At 48.4% G+C, this 20373-nt stretch overlaps 6 protein-coding genes across 8 annotated transcripts; 3 read left to right on the forward strand and 3 right to left on the reverse strand.

Moving 5' to 3' along the window:
- The first annotated feature begins 1447 nt into the window (after positions 1–1447).
- On the forward strand, positions 1448–4857 carry FOXG_12773 (ribose-phosphate pyrophosphokinase). Of its 2 annotated transcripts, XM_018392635.1 has the most exons (2): positions 1448–3586; positions 3644–4857. In XM_018392635.1, exons 1-2 carry the CDS (start codon positions 2639–2641, stop codon positions 4022–4024), a joined length of 1329 nt encoding a protein of 442 aa, XP_018251198.1. In that variant the 5' UTR covers positions 1448–2638; the 3' UTR covers positions 4025–4857. The 2 variants fall into 2 exon arrangements, with proteins under 2 accessions (XP_018251198.1, XP_018251197.1); XM_018392634.1 differs by having other exon boundaries at positions 1448–4857.
- Positions 1843–2082, reverse strand: FOXG_20780 (uncharacterized protein; the record flags this gene model as incomplete). Its single annotated transcript, XM_018401088.1, has 1 exon — positions 1843–2082. One exon carries the CDS (start codon positions 2080–2082, stop codon positions 1843–1845), a length of 240 nt encoding a protein of 79 aa, XP_018251199.1.
- An 82-nt stretch (positions 4858–4939) lies between the features above and the next one.
- Positions 4940–8956, reverse strand: FOXG_12774 (uncharacterized protein). Its single transcript, XM_018392636.1, has 2 exons — positions 7142–8956; positions 4940–7069 (listed from the first exon to the last, which is right to left on the reverse strand). The coding sequence occupies exons 1-2, from the start codon at positions 8778–8780 to the stop codon at positions 5109–5111; spliced, it is 3600 nt and encodes a 1199-aa protein (XP_018251200.1). The 5' UTR covers positions 8781–8956; the 3' UTR covers positions 4940–5108.
- A 984-nt stretch (positions 8957–9940) lies between these two features.
- Positions 9941–14074, reverse strand: FOXG_12776 (uncharacterized protein). Of its 2 annotated transcripts, XM_018392638.1 has the most exons (4): positions 13649–14074; positions 13290–13596; positions 13132–13200; positions 9941–13077 (listed from the first exon to the last, which is right to left on the reverse strand). In XM_018392638.1, exons 2-4 carry the CDS (start codon positions 13548–13550, stop codon positions 12667–12669), a joined length of 741 nt encoding a protein of 246 aa, XP_018251201.1. In that variant the 5' UTR covers positions 13551–13596; positions 13649–14074; the 3' UTR covers positions 9941–12666. The 2 variants fall into 2 exon arrangements, with proteins under 2 accessions (XP_018251201.1, XP_018251202.1); XM_018392639.1 differs by having other exon boundaries at positions 13290–13649.
- On the forward strand, positions 10041–13859 carry FOXG_12775 (uncharacterized protein). Its single transcript, XM_018392637.1, has 2 exons — positions 10041–13132; positions 13298–13859. The coding sequence occupies exon 1, from the start codon at positions 10321–10323 to the stop codon at positions 12289–12291; it is 1971 nt and encodes a 656-aa protein (XP_018251203.1). The 5' UTR covers positions 10041–10320; the 3' UTR covers positions 12292–13132; positions 13298–13859.
- A 3151-nt stretch (positions 14075–17225) lies between the features above and the next one.
- Positions 17226–19923, forward strand: FOXG_12777 (uncharacterized protein; the record flags this gene model as incomplete). The annotated part of the gene is made up of 3 exons (XM_018392640.1): positions 17226–17337; positions 17397–19551; positions 19602–19923. The coding sequence occupies 3 exons, from the start codon at positions 17226–17228 to the stop codon at positions 19921–19923; spliced, it is 2589 nt and encodes an 862-aa protein (XP_018251204.1).
- Between the last annotated feature and the right edge of the window lie 450 nt (positions 19924–20373).

The following is a 20373-nucleotide window of genomic DNA, read 5'->3' on the forward strand; positions in this document are numbered from 1 at the left end:
ACACTGGAGGGTTCCGTTTTCTCTTCTTTTTTACACTGCAGCTTGTTCCTTTACGATCTGGCTTCTGCTACCTTGTGTGAATTTTGGACGTGGTTTCTTATTGGGCAAAGCTAATACGTGAAGTTGAATGCGGTGTATTTTTGCATGTGAGTCTGGCTAAAAGCTGGGGAAGACTTTGGACACACGTCAGAGTGCATCACTTTATACCTTTCTTTTCTTTTTTCCCGTCCAATGAATTCTTATCATACATCGAACCAATAAGGGGTTTCAATTATTAGGAGAGAAACCGAGAGATATCCGCTAAGGTTGAGGAGCATCTTGAACATGTACCGGTAGCGGTAGTATGCATATACAGGATCCAATAGGGAGTCATATGATGCCCAATGGCATCATCAAGTAGGACAATATGTCGAATTGACAAATTATCTGTCTTAGCTCTTTGCGTGCCACTATGTTCGAAGAAGGAGGTCGCGTGCATCTCCACAGGAAAAGGCATGCATGCAAGCCACTGTTCCAGAACAAAGGTTGACCGATGCCGGCCACATCAGAAGAACAGGAAGCTAGAAGCCTCGATAAGTTCCAGGCTGAGACAATGGTTATGTTTGTTTGTACCTCGTCGTGGAATTTGGACATGGGAGAACAGCCAAGTACCTCAAGCAGTAGTGATTTTTTTGGTCTCGTAAAGCGCCATGTTAAGAGAATAGTTTCTGGCTGTTCTTCTGAGAACGAACACCTAATGATTTGGGTTGGTACAGATCAAATGACTGACAACCCCTGCCAGGCTGAGCATCCAATGTCGTACAGTTCAAGCAAAAGAGTTTATTGGCACCTTATTCACGGCGTTACGGAGAAAGTTGTTTGGCGGGAGTACCGAGTTTTCCTCTACAACTGCAGAGAATACAATACCAGAAAAAGAACAGAACGGGATATTCGGATTATGATATGGCGGTATGCAACCGCTATCCCTGCTTGAAAATACTTTCAGTATCTTTTTATCTCTCATAAATCGATGACCACGGGGGTTCTTAAATGGCGGAACGGGAGAGTTCCAGATGCCCTGACTCTATCCGTAGAGTACCCTGGATACATGAGAATTGGCGGGGGTGGGTACAAGTCAGCCATGTATAGGTACCTCTGGCTTTTCGAGTTTCAGGTTAATTAGGTACCTATCTTCGAGAGTTATTAGAAGAAAATCCGATATGCAACATAACATAGCTCTGTCAAGCTAAGAACTTGATATAATCCATACTGTAAGTAAAGAATGAGATATCGCAAAGTATCAGATATATCTAAATCGGAAAGTACCAGGCGTCAGTTGTGTCTTAGTATTTTTTAGTAAGTTTACCTTGTGGGAATGTCAACTTGGCGGGTGCCGCCATGTCATCATCTTTTTGGTTGCTGGAGGGTTCCCCCGATCACCTCATGTACCAGGCTCTAATAAATCATCCATTTACAAGCTCAACTTTGACAATGAGCACAACGGATACTTTCTGATTTGACCATAAACTCAGCCTGTCCAACTTGACCCTCTTCCACAAAGGTTATATTTGCTCACTACCTACAAAAGCATTCAACATCTCACACAATGGGTCTGTGATCTCCTTCCACTCCCCATCATCTCCACTCCTCCACCCGGGGACTGCCCGTCGTTACGACCATCGCGCGCCATCCTCGACTATTATTTCGTCGATTGTCGCTTGGCTTTTGTTCTTCTGGGAGTCTCCCTTCGTCAACATCTTCTCCTTGGAGACAATTTCCGGCTACCTTCACTGTCGAGCGCCTCATAGTAAATATTGTCTGCTCGAAAAATCACACTGCCTCCGACACCGGCAGACCGTCTGTTTACTTGGAGATCCCTGCCCTGTCATCCGGCTTCTGAGCACTGAACACTGAGCCTGAGCCGCCTGCTCCAGCACAGCACAGTGACGTCGATTTGGCCCTGCCTGTCCGACTCTCCTGTGCGTCAACTTCGGCCCTGAATCCCTGTTGGTCCGCCAAAACGGTATCTGGACGCAGCCATCCAAATTCCCCAATTCTGTCAATAATAGCATCGGCTACAGCGTTCACGGCTTCGCATTGCATTACCGTGCCGTACCGGACACTGCTTGCTTGCTTGCCAGGCCAGGCCAGGCTAGCCAACTCTTGCAGCACGGTTCGACACTTGAACGACCTATTTCCAATCACACCTCCGCTAAATCCACAAGCTCCCCACCCCACACACTGCCGTTGCTGCGCTCCAAGAACCCGGGGCTGCCATTGACAGAGGCCGAGTTTAAAAAAATTCACAATAGGACGTCAACACAGTTTAAACTTGCAACCTTTCAACCCAGCCTCAATTTCGATCTCGACTGGCTTCAGTCTTACTCCGACCTGTTTCGGATTGTCTCAGGTCTTCTCCATCTCTGCTTTGTCTCATCAACAGCAGTCGAAACTCCATTCCACCGCTTAGAAGCTCTTGACTCGGTCTCGTTTCCCCCTCAGAGGGTAAAAAAAAAAAAACTACGTACTCACCCCTCCGATTCGGGGCCCCTCCGCATCCGTTTTCCGCTTCCGTCCTTCGCCGCATCAAAACTTTTTGCTCTTCTAGCCGACAGCAACCTTCACCTCTACCACAAACCGACACAACTTCACCTTCACCATGGTGCGCAATATTGTTGTTCTGGGAGGCAACTCCCACCCGCAACTCACAGAAAATGTCTGCCAAATTCTTGGTGTTCCGGCAAGCAATCGCATTCTTGGAAAATTCTCTGGCGGCGAGAGCCGTTGCGAAATCAAGGACTCAGTTCGCGGCAAAGATGTCTACATCATACAATCTGGCTCCGGCAATGTAAACGACAACCTCATCGATCTCTGTATCATGATCTCAGCCTGCAAGACTGGCTCTGCGAAACGAGTCACCGCCGTTGTCCCACTCTTCCCTTATTCGCGACAACCCGACTGGCCCTATAACAAAGCCGGCGCACCTTTGTCGCAGATCTCTGGTGCTTCCAAAGACTACACATTTGAGAGTGTTCCTCCCACGCCTCGTCCAGGTGGCCCTAAGTCAGCTGGCCTGCCCAATGGTGTCAACAACTTGACCGAGAAGCTCTCAAAAACAGCTCTCGCAAACGAGGGCGCGACAAATGGTGCTAACGGCAATAATGGCGTCTTCAGCACTCCTCGTCGCTCAGACACCATCTCGAGCAGCACCTCTGAGGCCCGTGGACACCACGCAGAGAACTCGACCTCTTCCCAGAGGAATGCTTACACCACTCACGACTATGAGAACCAGTCAAACATCTCTGCTTTCCAGCCTAAGCCTGGCTACAAGCAGTGGATCGCTCAGGCTGGTACTCTCGTTGCCGACTTGCTCACCTGCGCCGGTGCCGATCATATTATCACGATGGACTTGCACGATCCTCAGTATCAGGGCTTCTTCGACATTCCTGTCGATAACCTGTACGGAAAGGCGCTACTCCAGAACTACATCCAATCTCAAATTCCTAATCACCACACCGCTGTCATTGTGTCTCCCGATGCTGGAGGTGCAAAGCGAGCTACTTTGATTGCGGACAGTCTCAAGACTGACTTTGCTCTGATTCACAAGGTAATACCACAGAATTCTGATTTTGCTGCTTTTGAAAACTCATGTCTTGCTACAAAGGAGCGACGGCCCATTCGATTTACCGAGCATCGTAACGCCAGTATGATGCTAGTTGGAGATGTGTCAAACCGCATCTGCATTCTAGTTGACGACATTGTCGATACTGGTAACACGATCACGCGTGCTGCGAAGCTTCTGAAGAAGGAGGGCGCTACTCAAGTCTATGCCCTCGTCACCCACGGTGTCTTCAGTGGCGACGCTATCGCTCGCATCAATGCTTCTGCCATTGACAAGATGCTTGTAACCAACTCTGTTCCTCAAAACGAGCATCGTCGTCTTTGCCCTAAGCTTGAGGTACTCGATATCTCGGCCGTTTTTGCTGAGGCTATCCGTCGTGTTCATCACGGCGAGTCTATCAGCGTCCTTTTCCAGCACAACTAGAGTGCTGGAAGCGCACTTACGGTTTGTCAACAGGATTTCATCTACTCAAATCATGTGAGGGCTCGTTTCCTCATGAATAGCACCACGTCGAGATTACTGGGTACCCGTGTTTTCACGGGACATATCCCTCTGCCACGGATGTCGCAAAGTTTATCCCGAGTTGCGACGCGCTGAAATGATATGGGATATTTTCGTTTTGGAGTTTACCGGGGAGCTTCTGCATCATACTGCATTCGCCGTCCGCCAGATTTGGTTTGCTGGCGTTTCTTTTTCTCTAAAAATTTCCCATTTACACTCACCAAACAACATCGATAAGGTACTTGGACCGGCACACGACAGTGTGAAACGAAGATTATGGGAGGGAGGGATTTGGTTGAACGACTGCAGCGCGGGTTGGGGCACGGGTTAACTTGCTTTCTGCTATGCTGCACAATTTCACCTATTCCTTAGCCTGGACTACCGTGTTCTCCTTTCCTGGGACCTAATTCTTCTCTTTGCTCTACACAATCTTTCCTAAACATCTGTCTTGGGGTAATACCTGTATTTCTTACCTTTCGAGGTTGGAAAAAGAGTGGTATGCTTGGAGATATAAACCAAAGGACATTTCTCGGAGATTCGGTTCTCTCATCCTAGTCCTGCAAATGCATAGAAGTAAAATCAAAACGTAGACATTTGGATCAACCAAAAGTAGACAGGTGCTGGCCTAGTTGCTGTGCTGTGACGGGAGACTAGGTCGGCGGTTCAGTTAGCCTTGCAAATGGCGATGCTGTCAAAAAGTTCAAGAAATAAATATAAAAAAAAAATGTTAAATATGTCACTTCATGCTGTTCCGGAATCTCGATCGTAAGACGAAAACTAGATAGTTCCATCACCAGTCAAGTGAGCAAGTATAGTTATGAAGAGAAATATCATAGTAGAAAGGTTTTTATTACTACCTATGATCTACTTACTGGATGTCCCGAGTCTGGTTCTCAGCTAACTCCCCTATTGGAAAAACAAGAGTACTCATAACTCGTAATTCGTGACAAGGCGGGCACATATTCTCTATATCTGTCAGAAAAGGGTCCCCAATTTGTTGATGCCACTACGTCTCCGTAATATTACTCATGGATTGCAACATCTGAAGATCGGACGGGATCTGCCATCCATGGGACACAGCCGCTCGTCGGTACGCATCCACAGCCTCGAACATACTGTAGTCCATGTTCCCCGAACTTCTATTACCGCGATAACCATGGACTCTTTCGAGACGAGCTGGAGGGTCCCTTTCGCAGAGATTCATTCTGACTTCAAGGAACACCTTTTCCAGTGAAAGAGCCGGGGACCAACCTGAGTTTGTGAGCAGCTCTGAGCATATAGCGCCGCCAATTGTGACATGACCTCCACCTCCTTGAGCAAAAGGTAGAAAGCGAGGTCGTATCACACGAACGAAAGGCGGCGAGATTGGAAAAGAAGCACCAAATCGAAGCTCGAGCACGATACTCGAGCATCCATGGCTGGCCATGTCTTTGGCAAGTAGTAGGTCCGAGTCGAAACTGTGAAGCTCGACGAACCAATGGAAGAGGTTATCCAGCTTGTCAAAGTCGATGTACCATCCCAGCGTGGCCAGGTTGGTTTTGGACTGGGTCCTTTGTAGGTCTTTGATCTGGCTGTTGAGTGCGCGTAGAGCAGCTGGTGATGATGATGCCCACGTAGGTTCGGCAAGTTTAGGCAGAGAATCAATATCAAGCTGACCTGGTTGAAATGGTGTTACATCGTCAGGTCCTTGTTGTGTTTCACCCAGACCCGAGTCTGTAGACGTCCGCCGTCTTTTTCGTGTTCCTACGAACTGGAGGTCATCACCTTCGTCATCCGAGGCTAGTAGAACATCGATATCGTCCCTTGTTTCAGGGCTTTCCAAAGAGCTTGAATCGTTGAGATTAGGGCTTCCGTTTGAATCCGAATCATCGAGAACGATAGGATGGTCTATGGATGAACCCGTGCCATTCTGCTGGCCTTGCCCGAATGCACGTCGACGAGACTTTGGTATGGCTGATAGAGGGATATGAATTCGTTGCTGCCGTCCATAAGTTAATTGGTAAGCAGGGTCTTGTTCGATATAATCCTCATCCTGCACCCTATCAGGAAATAATCCTTCAGAGGATAGGGGGACTGCGGATTCTGGTTGAAGTGCTTGGACTTCAAGAAAGAGATAGCGGCATTGTATCCAATCGATCCTGTTGACGACAAAAAATGGATCCGTCGACACAAATTGAGATGGATTATTGACGATCTCACACATGCTGATGGCACTCGCGACCTTCAATGCTGAGCTTGGCCATCCTTTCAGCGTATCACGGTTGGAATATCCGCGACTAGTCTCGAAGTTTCTTGCCAAATAAACGCCGTTGCCATAGGCACGCCCATGAAGCGTGTTCGAAAAGTCAAGGCCGGTTCGAATGATACTATGCCAGTTGGAAAGAGGGCTTCCATGCCACGCGAAAAGTGTTTGGTAGCTTCTACCGATTCGAGATCTCGGTATTTTCTGCAGCTCATTGAAAAAAATGAGCTCCTTTTCAGGAGAGCCCTGTGCAAAACGAAACTGCACCCAGTGGTTGTTCATGCCGCCAACAAGGCTGCCGTTCTGTGTTTGTTCCTCTGTTGCAGATGCCCCAGGAACTGGGCTATCCTGTACAATATGTGACCTATTCGAGGAAACGATCCAGTTCAGCAGACGGAGTGTTGATCCTTCCATTCCTCTCCAGGAAGATAGCCGGCGCCCGGGTACCTCTTTTAGGTATTGTCTCATTGTTTGCACAGGTGGGATGCAACTGGTCATGAAGTTGAGTGCTTCATCACGGACATTATCCTCGAGTTCGTCGATGTCTTGTCCATACTTGTAAATCAATACTTTTACACCACCTGGGGTAGGTTGGGTAACCTGATTCACAGAATTCTCTGGTGTTTCCTGTCCTATATTGTCAAGACTCGTGAACGTATGCATGACCTTGAACGTAAAGTCGGTATCGATGCAAGATTCGACACAGCAGATATGTTTCTCGCGATCTACATACTTTATTAGCCTTCTTGTCCAAGCCGATACTTGACACGGTTTTGCATGCTTCAGGTTTCACTTACATGTTCTCATGACTGGTGTCAGGGAATCCAGCGTGTTGGCTCCAGGGACGAAAAGCAGTAACCAATGGCCCGCCTTGATAGTTCTGCATGTAGTAAGGTCTTTGGATTCAAACCTCAACACGCCAGTTTTGAAGTAAGCATCAGCGTTGACCGGGGTAGATGCGCTCGCTGTGAACGCTAACGAGGGACATTTGAGACCTAGTCCTCTGGGAAACTCGCGGAGACGGGAACGGGTGACAGCAGCATAGAAGAAGCTCACAAGAAGGTCGACCACGTATGGATTGTTGATAATCTCGTGTTCGATGCTCTGGCCGAAACCAAGGGACAAATACTGGTAGAGACAAAGCTCATTCTCACAAACGAAAGGTTTTACGGCCTCAAACCCTCCTTTTGCTCTTCGATGGCAAACCAGACAGTACTTGGTGCATTTAATCAATCTCTGGAGGCCAAATTGCATCGCAATGAGAACAATGTTAATCTCGTCTGCATTCCTCGATAGGTAGTCATGCCGAAGGAACTCAGGCTCGAAGCAATCATCAGATGAGTCTCGGTCCTGACAGACAATCATATCTTGAGCGTGATCTGACATGTCTCTAGAATGGCGACGTAGGCTCAAATTGTATTCCAGTTCTCGTGCTTCATCCCATGATATCCCTTCTGATCGGCGCAGCCGTAAAAGGGTTGGAAATAAACGGTTGAGAAGTGCGTCGAGTGACAACGACATATAGAGGGGAATAAAGGAACCCGTGCTCTCTTCGTCTCTGTTTATTGGCATTGCTGGATCGTCCACTCCTGCAAACATCTGCCTCATGGATTTATAACTTGGCCGCGGACTGCTGCATTTGCCGACTCTGAAGTGCATTCGGGTTTGGTCGGGAGGAAGATGCTGGAAGTCCAACACATGAGGATAAGTTGATGGTAGCTTGCAAAGCATGACAATGTATTCGATCGGCCCAATACCCCAAGCTTCCAAGGCTTCTTCTGGGATCCCAAGCTTGCATACTCGAATAGAGAGCGAGAAGAGGCCGAAAGACGACTGTCGTATTTCTTCAGGCGGGATGGAGATGCAGAACCCCTTTTGTTTGGCTTCTCGCAAGTGACGCTTCAGACGTGCCATTGATTCTGGATCATCGGCTTCAGTGGAATTCTCTGAGGCAAATTCGCCAGGTAGTAACGGGTCAATGTCTATCTCATCGAACTCGGTTTCAAAGAAGGAGTCTTCGTCATCGGAGAGTAGATCAACATCTGATTCTTCGCCGTAATAGGGCGGTTTTTGTGAAGTTGACTGATTGGGAGTGCTCAGCTTTGTAGCTAACATGCTAGAAATCAATGTGACGGCATCCGCGATAGTAGTGCCATCGGTCAAGCTAGAGGTCTCTTCCAGCCACTTCTCTAGGTCTGTTGGTGTTTCTGAGGAAGTGAAGATCATAAAGCCCGGGTGGTTTGGGTACGAGTCTGCATCTTTTGATAGTGCTTGAACATCGATGGGGGGTAGTTCGGCTTCGTGTTCTGCTTCAGGCGTATAAGTGAAAGCGATCTCTCCATCAGAATCGCCCTTGCGCAGATTTGATACATTAGAGAAGCTAGCAAGAGCTTCTATCGCGACCCTGAGGTCGAGACTGAATTGCCTGAGACCCATGGCCCCTCTCTATTGTTGTTGAAGGGGGGGAGATGGGAAGATGAAGAGGGAAGATTCGGAAATTTTGGGGAATAGAACAGTTGACCTTGTGCCGAAATTTGGCAGGTTCTGGCAAAGTTTGTTTATTGAATGTTCCAGTCATAGCTGACTGTGATTGAAAGTCTGTGTCACGCAAGTACCTCAACTCGAGAGCGTGAAAGAGAAATGGTAATAGGGCTGTTGCTGCCTGCCACTGTCACTGCCACCTTAGTCATTCAAAGACTCTAAAGGGATAGGGCCAATGAAAGAAAGGCCATTCTGCTGCTCAAAGGATTGGCCACATCATAAGTTAGTAGTGATACGAAGAGCGTTTGTTGGATAAATTTACTTAATTTTATTCCCGTCTTTATATGAACGCTCACATCGTTTGATACTGGAGGATGATATTAATATCCATTGATCAATTATATGGACCTGGGCCTAGTTTAGACAGGTAGCTAAGAATCCCCCCTGCTCAGCCCTACCAATGACGTCTGGAGAAACGGACATTTATGGCAATGGCTTTGAACTATGTTGGCAGATAAGAGGTACTCACAAAGGATCATAGCTTGGAGACTGTGATAATATCACACAATTCTGCTTGAATTTATGTGAGTAAGGCGAACTCGCATTTGCAAGAAGTGTCTCTCGGCCATTTCACTTTGTTACTTCACGTTCGCCTTTCTTTGATCCTTGACTTACGAGAGTGGAGAGCTAAAGCTTTGGTGGGTCCGACTAGAACCCACTCCAGCTTGATCAAGCTCTTCGAACAAAAGGCAGGGATAGAGGTAGGTACCTTGAGGATTCAACCTCGACAAAGACAACAAGAGTCCCTAACAGTCTAACGACGATAGGCTGTAAGGCATTTTTGCTTACAAAGAAGTAAGGGTTAAGAATAGTTGGAGTTCTATTCCAGGAGTATTCTTTCACCGAAATACCTGTATCCACTCAAGCTCCAGGTCTTGGTTTAGGTGACGACCTTTGGTGGATGACTTTGGTAACTTTGGTGACTTTGTCTCCAAGTGAATGGTTATACAATCTTGAACAAGTACACAAATCTACGGAAATGTATCTATGCAGATCGATTGGCAATCAAATCTTGACGCCTTCGCTAATCCATTGGTACTATTGATTAGACTGTGCCATGTCTTATCGCGTGATTCTCGCTCGTCTCACCTATGGACCCTTGCCAACCCCTGCCACAAAGGGATCACACCTCAGTACCTTAGTAGCTGGGATGGGCTGCTGCCTCTGTCAGCAATTCTCGTATTTGACCTCCTCTTCCCCTCCCTCATTTGCGACAACAAACAACTCTACTCTACTTCATCCTCTACACAGTCGCATGTGCATGTTGTGTCCTCTCGCTTCCTATAGTATCATCGAAATGCTTCTTTGACCTTGAGAATTGGCGCGTCTCGACCAATTCAAGTTCGCTGCCCTTCGTTTCATCGTACATCAACAGCAAACGCATCCTACCAGATTCATCCGTGATAACCGGCTGTCTCATTTTCCAATTGACCCAATGGCGATAAACATCTTTTACGGCAGACAACGCCGCTTCGTGTCTCGTCGTTTGACCTATCTCGTTCTCGTTCTCATTGTCTTCGCCTATTCAACCTTGACCCTACTGTCTCCAAATGCCGCCCAAACCGATGTTGCCGAAGATGCCGCAAAAGCAGACGCTTCTAGCAAGATCAAGACTTCTGTCGATGGCATCCGTCACTCGCTCAAGAAAGGCGTGACAGAGCTGAATCCGTTTCGTGGCCCTGCCCATCCACCACCGACTCGAGCACAAGATTCATACCAAGGTACTTCTTGGTGGGCTGATTGGAACTGGTTATCTGTGCCATTCTCCAGCTCGCTTACCCTTGACGAGGATAGAGCACTGCTTCCCCCGCTCCAGGATCGCCCATTCATTTATTGCTACTACGATGCAACGGCTAAGAAATCGAGGGAAGAAAAAGATGCCGACAGCGATCTTCTTCTAACGTGGCGTCGCGCTTGGTGGGCTCAAGGTTTCCGACCAACCATTTTGGGATCGTCTGAGGCGACTGGAAATCCGATGTACCAGGAACTTCAACGGCTTGAGGTTCAGCCCGAACTAAAAGCCGACCTCATGAGATGGCTCGCTTGGCAATCTATGGGAACTGGCATGCTTGTGGATTATACACTGCTTCCAATTGCGCACACTGAGGATCCTCTCTTGGTTTTCCTCCGAAGGGGAGCATATCCTGCCATGACCAGGTGGAAAGGTCTCGAAAGTGCACTATTTGTAGGTCCCAAGGAAGAAGTCACAAAGACGATCCGGAAAGTGATGGACTCGCCCACACTGAAAGCTGCTAAAAGTGTTATTGATGCATCAACAAAGAATGACTTCAAGGTCGACAAAGCACAAACTGCACTGGTGCATTATAGCCCAGAGATCATCAAAAAGCAATACCCCAAGGTCCATGACAGTGTCACTAATGGAAGGGCAAGAGGATTAGGAGCTCTCAATCGGCTTATCAACGCCCATCTTCACGCTGTATGGCAGAGTAGCTTCCCCGAGGGTATCGAGGTCCTCAAGCCCTTTCCTGAGCACACTACCGAAATGGTCACCCCGGCCTTGAAGCTTGCCGACTCCCTAGCCTTCTGCCCAGACAACCCCATCCCGTCATCATGCCCTCCTGGCATTTCAAGCTGCGCACACTGTGCCGCTGGCACCACATCTATGAAGGTCACTACTCCTGAGCAGTATCAGAATACGAGCGGTGCGTTTGCAATTGGGACAGTCCCTCATCCTTGGACACTTGCGACTTTGACAAGCTTCAAGGAGAGGGTGGACGTTAGTTGGATCCGAAAAGAGGCACCTCGAGACCCTTGGCTTGAGACTATCACAAAAGGACTCTTGGGCTCCAAGGTCTCCAGCAATTCCCGAATCATGCACTTCAAACAGGCTGTGGCCGATGAACACGCCCCGACTCATGCACTGTGGCTGTCGGCTGAAGCTGATATTCCCCCAGATCTGGAGTGGTACTTTGGATTCCGCATTCCCAAGGGCTTGGGAGAGACATATATGGCTATGAGCGGCAAAATCGAGCAAGGGCCCATGCCAGGAAAGGTCAAGGCTGATAAACCAGCAAAGGCGGAGCGTGCCGCGAAGGCTGATGGCGACACAAGGCCTGAAAAGCCTCAACCTCGACCAGAGGATACGCCGAAGGTGAAAGAGCTCACACCAAAAGAAATGCAGGCCAAAGAAAAGGCCCTTCTGGAGCATGCCAAGAAGATTGTTGCCTTCAAGAAATCGACCGTTGACACTCGACTACGGGCATCGCTCGAAGCTTGGAACTTGGCAGACACAGAAGCCTGGAAGTTCGCGCGCGCTTTCCTTGCACGTCGCAGCATGGAACGGATTGAGTGGGAGAAGCAAGAATCCAAGTATAGCGGCGGTGCTGGCTCTGAAAAGGGACGTAATGCTTGGAGTCGTTGGAAGGATTCGAAAGAGCGAGAGTAAAGGATGGCCATCCTCGCGATTCGACACCACACAACTTCTCGACAACATTTTTGGTTTGCGGCGACTGGTCCTGGGCGTTTTTGGGCGTATATATAATGGGATTATGATAATGACAATTGAGCAGTGGTGTCTTGATGGGATACTGAGAAGGGAGGCTTGTCGTTTGACTGGAGTGGAGATGACCAGAGACTTCGGCAGATTAGGAGAGTCACTCATGAATTCAATAACGAAGCTTCCACCACCGCCGCGAAACGAGACTCAGCACGTCGATCATAAAACGAATGTGTTTGTGAACTAACTACCTACATATCTGATACCGATGGGTTCTTCAACAGCAGCAACATCTTCCAGTCGCCGCCATCAAAGGCCTGGCCTCTAAGCGCGGACAGTATCACCACCCATCTCACCGCTCAGCTCACGAGAGGTCGGGCCGCGATGCTCCAACACAGCTGCCTTTCCAAGAGTTCCGTTGGTGTACTTGGAAGGAAAAGTACCATTTCCGTTCTGAGCGTGCGCGTTGCTCGTGTAAGAACGAAGAGCAAGACGAGCCGATTCAAGGACCTTCTCGGCGTGGACAACGGCGTCGCGGAGGGCGTTGGCAGTGGGATCCTCGGAGCGGGCGAGTTGCTCGGCGCGGAGCTGGATGATGTGACCGTTGAGCCAGATACCGTCGAGCTGGGCTTGGGTCATGTCGCGCGCACCAGAGATGCGGCCGCGGCAAGAAGGGGTGCCGCAGAGGCAGTCGAAGGGCTGGGCCATGTGCCATTCGGTGGAGGGATAGAAGAACTAGACGTCTCATGAGCTATTGGGCATGAGATTTGAGGGGTGAGAATAACGCACTGTAAGCTCATCGCCAACCTTGAGACCCTTGGGTCCAACGAGAATGTTCAAGTTTCCTACATCAAAGAGCTATACCCTCGCGTTAATCAAATTGTCCCTTTCTGAAGGACGGGGGCATTTCAACATCTGGGGCTTCTCCTTCAAGTAGGTCAACTAACGAGAGTAGGTTCGCAAGAATGGTTAATGTACAGCAAGTCACTGTTCAAGTTGAGATGAGTGTCGCGGCCGGTCTGAACGGTAGCGTAGGTCGGGTCGCTGGCGGGCGTGCAGGGAGGGAAATCGAACTTCGCAAAGACAGCAAACGGTGGGAGGGAAACGCGCGAGATGCTCTTGGTGGTGAATTCCTCGGGGTTCACGATGACGACTTCTTGGATGTCGGGGTGAGAGGGCTGGTGCCAGTGGGGAGTGAGAGGAGCCATTGTTGATGGTTTGGTAGCGGGTGAGGCTTGAATATGAGTTCGATCTCTGAAGGTAGGAGTTAGAATGAGAATTGAAGGATATTTTTGACAGGACTTACAATCGAAGTTATATGATGTCGTTGTAGGACGGTGTTAGAGATCGGCAGCGTTGGTGAGACCTCGGTCTAAGTGGAGCTATAGCTTCTGAAAGATGAATTTCGATCAATTGAATACAAAGGTACAAACGAGAACGAGAACACGAGGAAATACAAGCATTCTTATTTAGTTTCTCAATAATCTGCCCACAGCTAATACGCCCGCATACGTACAGTAGCTCGTGTTGGCGAATTGCTTAGCTTGGAGCCTCCGCAGTACCGAAGCAATTCATATGCCTAGACCCTGTTTGACCCGCCCCGCGAAGACATAGGTACGCATACCTCAAGTTGGTTGGTCTCTGGATATTTCACGCTTGTGTCTTGGTAGTGGCGGGGTAAAGTGATGGGGCCGAGGAGGACTAAGATCCGGAGTACCGGCAGCATCTTGTTTCATTCTTTGTCTATACCTAGAGCTGTAACTATAGCGAAGGCACCTTATATCCCGGAAAGTTATTATCCGCTGGTACCGCCAACATGGCATGAGATAGTCTGTAGCATGAGACCTTGGCCAGGGGTGACCTATCAGCAATGAATGTGTCACAGAATTAGTGACGTGACAAGAGCAGGAATGAATCTAGACCCAGGGGATTGGCTGTTCCTGGCCCGTGGGGTTGAAGCTACTTTGCAATGGTGGGATATTGGTGTGGAGGGGTACATTGGCTGACAATCACAAGATGGAGGGGTAACACAGCAGCTCATGATAGGTAATAGGATAAAATATGCTTATCATGAGGAATGCGTAATAGGTAATTGAGTCTATATTAATCGGTGTCAATAGTCTTGGGCATCTTGCCCATAAGACAAAGGAATATATCTTGTGGACCATCTCTCTATAGCTCGGCATGACAGCTGACATTGCATGAGGTCTCATGAGCCGTGGTCATGGCTGCGGCGGGCCGAAGAGGTGGGCCGGCATCTCCGTCCTTTAAGCCGAGGTACGCCTCATCTCATCTTCCCATGAGGTGTTTCACAACAGTAATACAACTCTGGTATTATCGAGGCATGTAATCAATAAACCCGCAAATGTTAGTGGTGCATGTCTACTGAGAAAAGGACGCAATTGAGGCTTCATGCCCTACCTTGAAGTGCTGCGTCGGCCAGGTTTTTTATTGAAGGGACAAAGGCATACGCCAAGTTCATAGGCATCAACGGTCAAACAATCATAGAAAGAATCAGCTTCGAGAAATAATGAAGTTCTGTCATCATTTGGTGAGTCCATGTGTGCAATTCATTAGCATTGAATGTCTATCCACCAAGCGCTACAGTCTCTAGGCCAGCGTTACTAAGGCTTCAGTGCAGGCGACAAGAATAATTATGTTCCAACGACTAGGCCATTTTGTCACCAGATAAGTAGGGTTCTCTTCAATGCATTGATATCTTGAAACCAAACACTGGATCAACAGGGTCCAATACTGTGTTTTCTTTATTTTAATATCACTGTTTCTATTGTTTCTTTGAATTACATTATTGAGACAAACGCTCCCAAGTTACCCCTCACTTACACATATTCAACTCTCCCTTTCACAATATCACAATAGTACCACTTTAAAACGAATACATTATAATTGAGTCTAGTAAACGAGAAGTCTGGGAGGAAATTATTGAGCATCTTCCCACCAACTTCGAGACGGTTCTCCCTTCGGTGCGTGAACTCTTCTGCAAGTGTCCAGTGAATTACACCACCACCTTTGGTCCCGTGCAAGAGAGAATGAAAGAGAGAGCAACACCAATATTCCAACATTTTATTGAGGTGGTTCGAAGAAGCCTCTCTAAAAGTAAGTTCTTTGCAATGATTGCAAAGTACACATCCTTTAACAGTACTTTTGCTTCAACTTCTCCTTTTCAGGATGGTTGAGAGGCACTCCCTGATAACGACAACAGTTTCGCAGGACGAAGCCATTCACAGCTTCAAAAAAACGCATGCTTTAACTATTGTGAGTTTGACACTGAGTTATGATCGTGTTCATAGAAGCTCATCGCGGTCTCCAGTTCGCATTGTGCTTGAGTCCAGGCGTATCACAAGGCATGCACTAATACTCAAGTTTCAACAAATATGCCTAAATCGTCTCTTCCATCTCTCATCCATACAAATATTTCGCACGAAGAACAATAGTGTGTCTTCAAACGCGGAGATCACTTAAGTGTTTGCAAGCCAGGGAGTGGGTGAAGGAGTTCTCGTGCAAACGCTAGTGCCCCCTGACTTATTGATGTGTTGCATTGTATTGAGAGGAACCTGTTATTACAATTAAAGCAACCAGTCTTCTATCCATCACCTCAACTAAGTAAATGTGACATTAGGTTACCGATCGTGGTATCTGAAGTGTGTAGATGTCCCCCCTGCAGTCTCTCCTATGATCAGCTCGAGTTCTTCACAGTATGCTCTGTTTCTCCCCCAGGGATATCATCTCCTGGCACAAAGCAAAGCATTCTCAAAGGCCATTCAAGAGACTTTAAGCTTATACTGTGAGCTTTAATTCACTAATCCTCATCTCATCTTCGCCTTTGTGGCCATTTCCTTCCTCTCTACTCCCCCACCCTCGATGTGAGTATTCCCTTGGTATTATTTCCTTTTCAGAATAGCTTCGCGTCCTTTTACTCTTCTTTCTCTTTCATTTTCCCACCTCTTTATTATCCTCATTCAATTTTGGAGTAGTTATCGTGCTCTTGCCTTCGCTTCCACCTGAGTGTCAGGCGTGCTCGTTGACTCCTTTCCTTTCCTTCTCTCCTCACTCTTCTTTCCTGTGAATTTTCTAACCGTTCATTGTGAATAGATACCGCTCACCGAAAGAAAATACTGCGAGGTAACTTGATCGTGGCTTCTGTATCATTTCACTGTTGGGGTGCTCCTCTCCTCGGAGGGTGGAAGGGGGTCCTTCCCAAAACCAGTGACTTCCCTCTGCACCTACCTCCCTCACTTCGACCTGCCTACCAAGCCTTAACACTCTGATCTTTGAAACAATTACGATCATCAACCTTTCACTTCCATCATCCTCGTTCACTTCACCGAGTATTCGACCCTTGCCTTCGCTCACGACCACACGCTGTTGCTCTCATTGTCAGTCTTTGTCAGAAAACGTTCACTATCTGGCATTCACATCAAGACATTGTCATTCAAGTTGGACGCCTAGAAACAAAGGGCACTGTTCAGTTTGTATCATCTACTGTTTGCTTTTTAGCTGTCAGTACATATCAAGTAAGTTGGAGCTTCCTCCTTTTTCTACCCTTGTGTCGACCTTTTCGCTGCCGGTCCGTTTGCACTGGCGGGATAGCATTGCTTTTTGGGCTGCCCCAGAATCCAGTACACTGTAAAGTCTCCTAGCTACTGCACTTGGCGGATCACCCCTGGCTTCTCATCATGGTTGGTTCAGCCTTTTTATTTAATGACAATATCTTGGCTTGCTTGCTCCTGGTTCTCGTCAACAACTCTCCATTTTGATGCAGGGAGATTTGGCATTGGCTTCCCAAAGAAATACTTGAAATTTTGCTAACTGGGTTCTTTCATCGCAGCTGATTGCTGTCTTTTTACTGGGACCCTTCCAAGATGAGACACATTGTCTACACTGCTCGTGAATTGTTGCGTCTACGTCACAGGCCTCCCCGAAAAGAGATTTCTCGCAAACTCGTATCCAAGGTCTTGGAAGACAGAGAATTAGGTACGTTCCAATCTCTTTTTTACCCCCAGAACATGAACTTGAAATCTAATTTTAAGCAGAAGACATCATCCGCACCCCTCTCGTGATCAGTCCATCATTGTCCCTTATTATCGAAGAGGGTAACTCCAGCGACTCCGACGAGATGCATCGACGTCCTGCGCAGCAGCTTGACGGCACCGACTCGGATCGCAAGTACCGAGGCCGGAGTGATTCTGAGCTTGATCGAGCACCGACTGTTGCTCCAGCAGATCTCGCAACCCAGAAATCCGAAGGCTTTCAGAAGTTTTACAACTCTGTTGTTTCCCCCACCCATGTTCGGGTCACTGCCGGTGGTCGAATTGTGCCCAACACTCGAGGGCCTCATTCTCCAACATCGAAATGGAGCCGAGAGCGAAGCTCGATCGATGGGCAGAACCAGGCTCGTAATATGAATGGTAGTCAGCCTGAGGGCGTTGCTTATCCCGTTTTCCCTCCTAGTTGGGGCCACTTTGCTCCAATGGTCCCTCCACATGCTCCAGGAACTTTACCAGGAATGGCACTTCGACCTGAAGGATACCATTTCATACCTCCTCCTATGGGTTATAACTTGGCTCCCGTTTCATACAATCAGTTTTCTACCTCTGGTCTCCCAATGCAACTCCCGAGTCAAGCTGGTCCTTATGGCAAGCTTCCGGACGCGGGTATGGAACAGGCGCGAAATATTCACCTCTCTCCTGCCGAGCAGTTCGATAACTCCCGTCCATTCTTATACAACGGACAGTGGTGGATCGCGAATGGAGGCGCTCTATACCCTATCAGCATGCCACCTCAGATGAGCTTTGCACCCCCTGCTGTCCCCAGTCCATCAGCTCCTCGCCCCAGTGGTGATTTCAACGTAGCTCCTGCTAGATATGGACGCCCATCGTCGCGACAGCCTAGACCATTGCCTCTTTGCTTACAGAATGATCCTTCACGTTCCGCCAGTCCTCCCGTGTCGTCAATTCGTCCGAGCTCAATTACCCAGAAGCAGCTTGAGGTTCTTCGCAGCCAAAAACGTTACCACGAAGACCAACTTCGGTACAACAAGCACCAGATCGATGCTGGAGACATGGAAGAACGGCTTCAGAACATTTGCCGAGAGATTGAGCATTTCGAGCGCATGCTGGCGACTCAGCTCGAGTTCGAGTCCAGGAAATACCCAAAGGTCGGGTCTCCTAGCGGGCCCCCTTCCAACTCATCCAATGACTATGGCAACAGCAACAGTGAATCCGATGGCTCAAACGCAGTCAATCCATTGCATCCCTCAGGCTTCGATAATCAATCGTCAGTCGACAAGACTGACACACGCCTTGCGAGTGTTCAAAGTCGGCTACCAACCACGGCAGCCACCTCGGCCAAGAACTTCAGCAATGCGTCGAAGAATGACGATGTACAACAGCGTAAGCCATCAAGCCTTCCGATCCATGCTGCTTTGGCACCTGTCTTCCAGCCGCGCTTAGATCTATCAACATCTGCTATCGCACCTGATGAGGTAGAAGAAGTCGACGAGGGGGCGCAAATCCGGCAATACGAACGCATGTACAAGAACGCTGAGGGCTGGCGAACGTTCTTTAGGAACAAGCTTCATGCTGACAAGAGCATGGGCCCTCCCTATCTCGTTGGGAAGCTCAAGCCAGGAGTTCAGCCAGAAAACGCAAGAGACACTGATTATGTGTACGATCGCGAGTTGACGCCGGATGAAGAGCACGCTCGCTTCACATATTGGGGACGGGCACCTTTTATCTTCGAGAATGGACTCCCTCTGTATGACGGCAAGAATTTCTATCCACCTTGCGTCATCAAGGAGGAACCTATTAGCGCTGGTGAATATGTTCCTCAAAACGCCTCTGGGTCAAATGAGCCAAAGACGTCGCCTATGAAGCCTAATGAGGTTGATCCTTTCCACGCTGTCTCCGAAGCCACCAGGTCTTCTGCCCGTTACGGCTTTGATGACGCTACTCGCTCCGAGTCTTTGCATCGTACTGACAACTCTCTTCACGCAAGCTCAACCTCTGAGGTGCCTCGATCCGAATCCCACGCTGCTCATTCTGGAAGTCGATACCTGGAATTTCGCAGTGCGATCAATGAGGGCCCACGAAACCCGAGTGAGAAGTTGCGTGCCGGAGTTTCAGACGACTCGGGTGACGAAGAGGGCAATCTTCTCTTCAAAGGGCGCCGAGTTGATCGCGACACGAGGTATGTGAATACCATATTACTCAGTGTGACCGATGCTAACTTCATAGCAGCAAGTATCCGAAAGACATCTGGTCCACGATGCGAAAGAATGGGAAAACGAGCGCGAACGTAGTTGCAGGACAGGTCTCCCCCATGACTGCTCAAGGTGTGCTGCCTCATTACGCCGGGCATGCTACTGCATCCTTAACTCCTGCAGTTACTACCAACTCTCGTGGTAATAGTGCCAGGCTGGGAGACGTGAACGCTTCCCCAACAGCAAACATCACTGTCGGAAGACGTGAAGAGAACAGACCACCCCTTGAACTTCTTGATCAACAATTGCGCGGCGTCAGCCTTCAGGACAAGAGCCACCATGGGTTCTCTACTCGCTGAACAACCTCCCTCTCACATTCTTTCTTGACAACCTTTCCAATTTCTTGGACGCGGGACGATCGATGATGCCGCATCTTCCTTGCTTTCGATAGGCATCAGCCATTGCTCTTATGATTACAATTTGTATTACTTACTGCACAGCTTCTTTCACATGCTACTCATGGTTAAAGCATGGTTTCACAGTCCACCACAGCCGGTGGCCTTTGCATTTGGTTGAATCGGTCAACGCTTAATCAAATAAAGCGCCTAGCACACAGACGCACAGGCAACATCGGTGTTAGAATACTTAACATGTTAGGGTTTCGAGGGTCATGGACAGACGTCAAAAAGTTTGCCTCAATGTACAGAATAAGTGGTAGATGGATCATTCTCATCAAGGGCATGGATTATGTTCATAGGACTCTATGTTAGATACGTTTGCTCACAAATATTTGTTAGCCATTAGACTCC

This window comes from Fusarium oxysporum, chromosome 9 (assembly GCF_000149955.1).
Source record: "Fusarium oxysporum f. sp. lycopersici 4287 chromosome 9, whole genome shotgun sequence".
In the NCBI taxonomy this organism is placed as follows: Eukaryota; Fungi; Ascomycota; class Sordariomycetes; order Hypocreales; family Nectriaceae; genus Fusarium; species Fusarium oxysporum.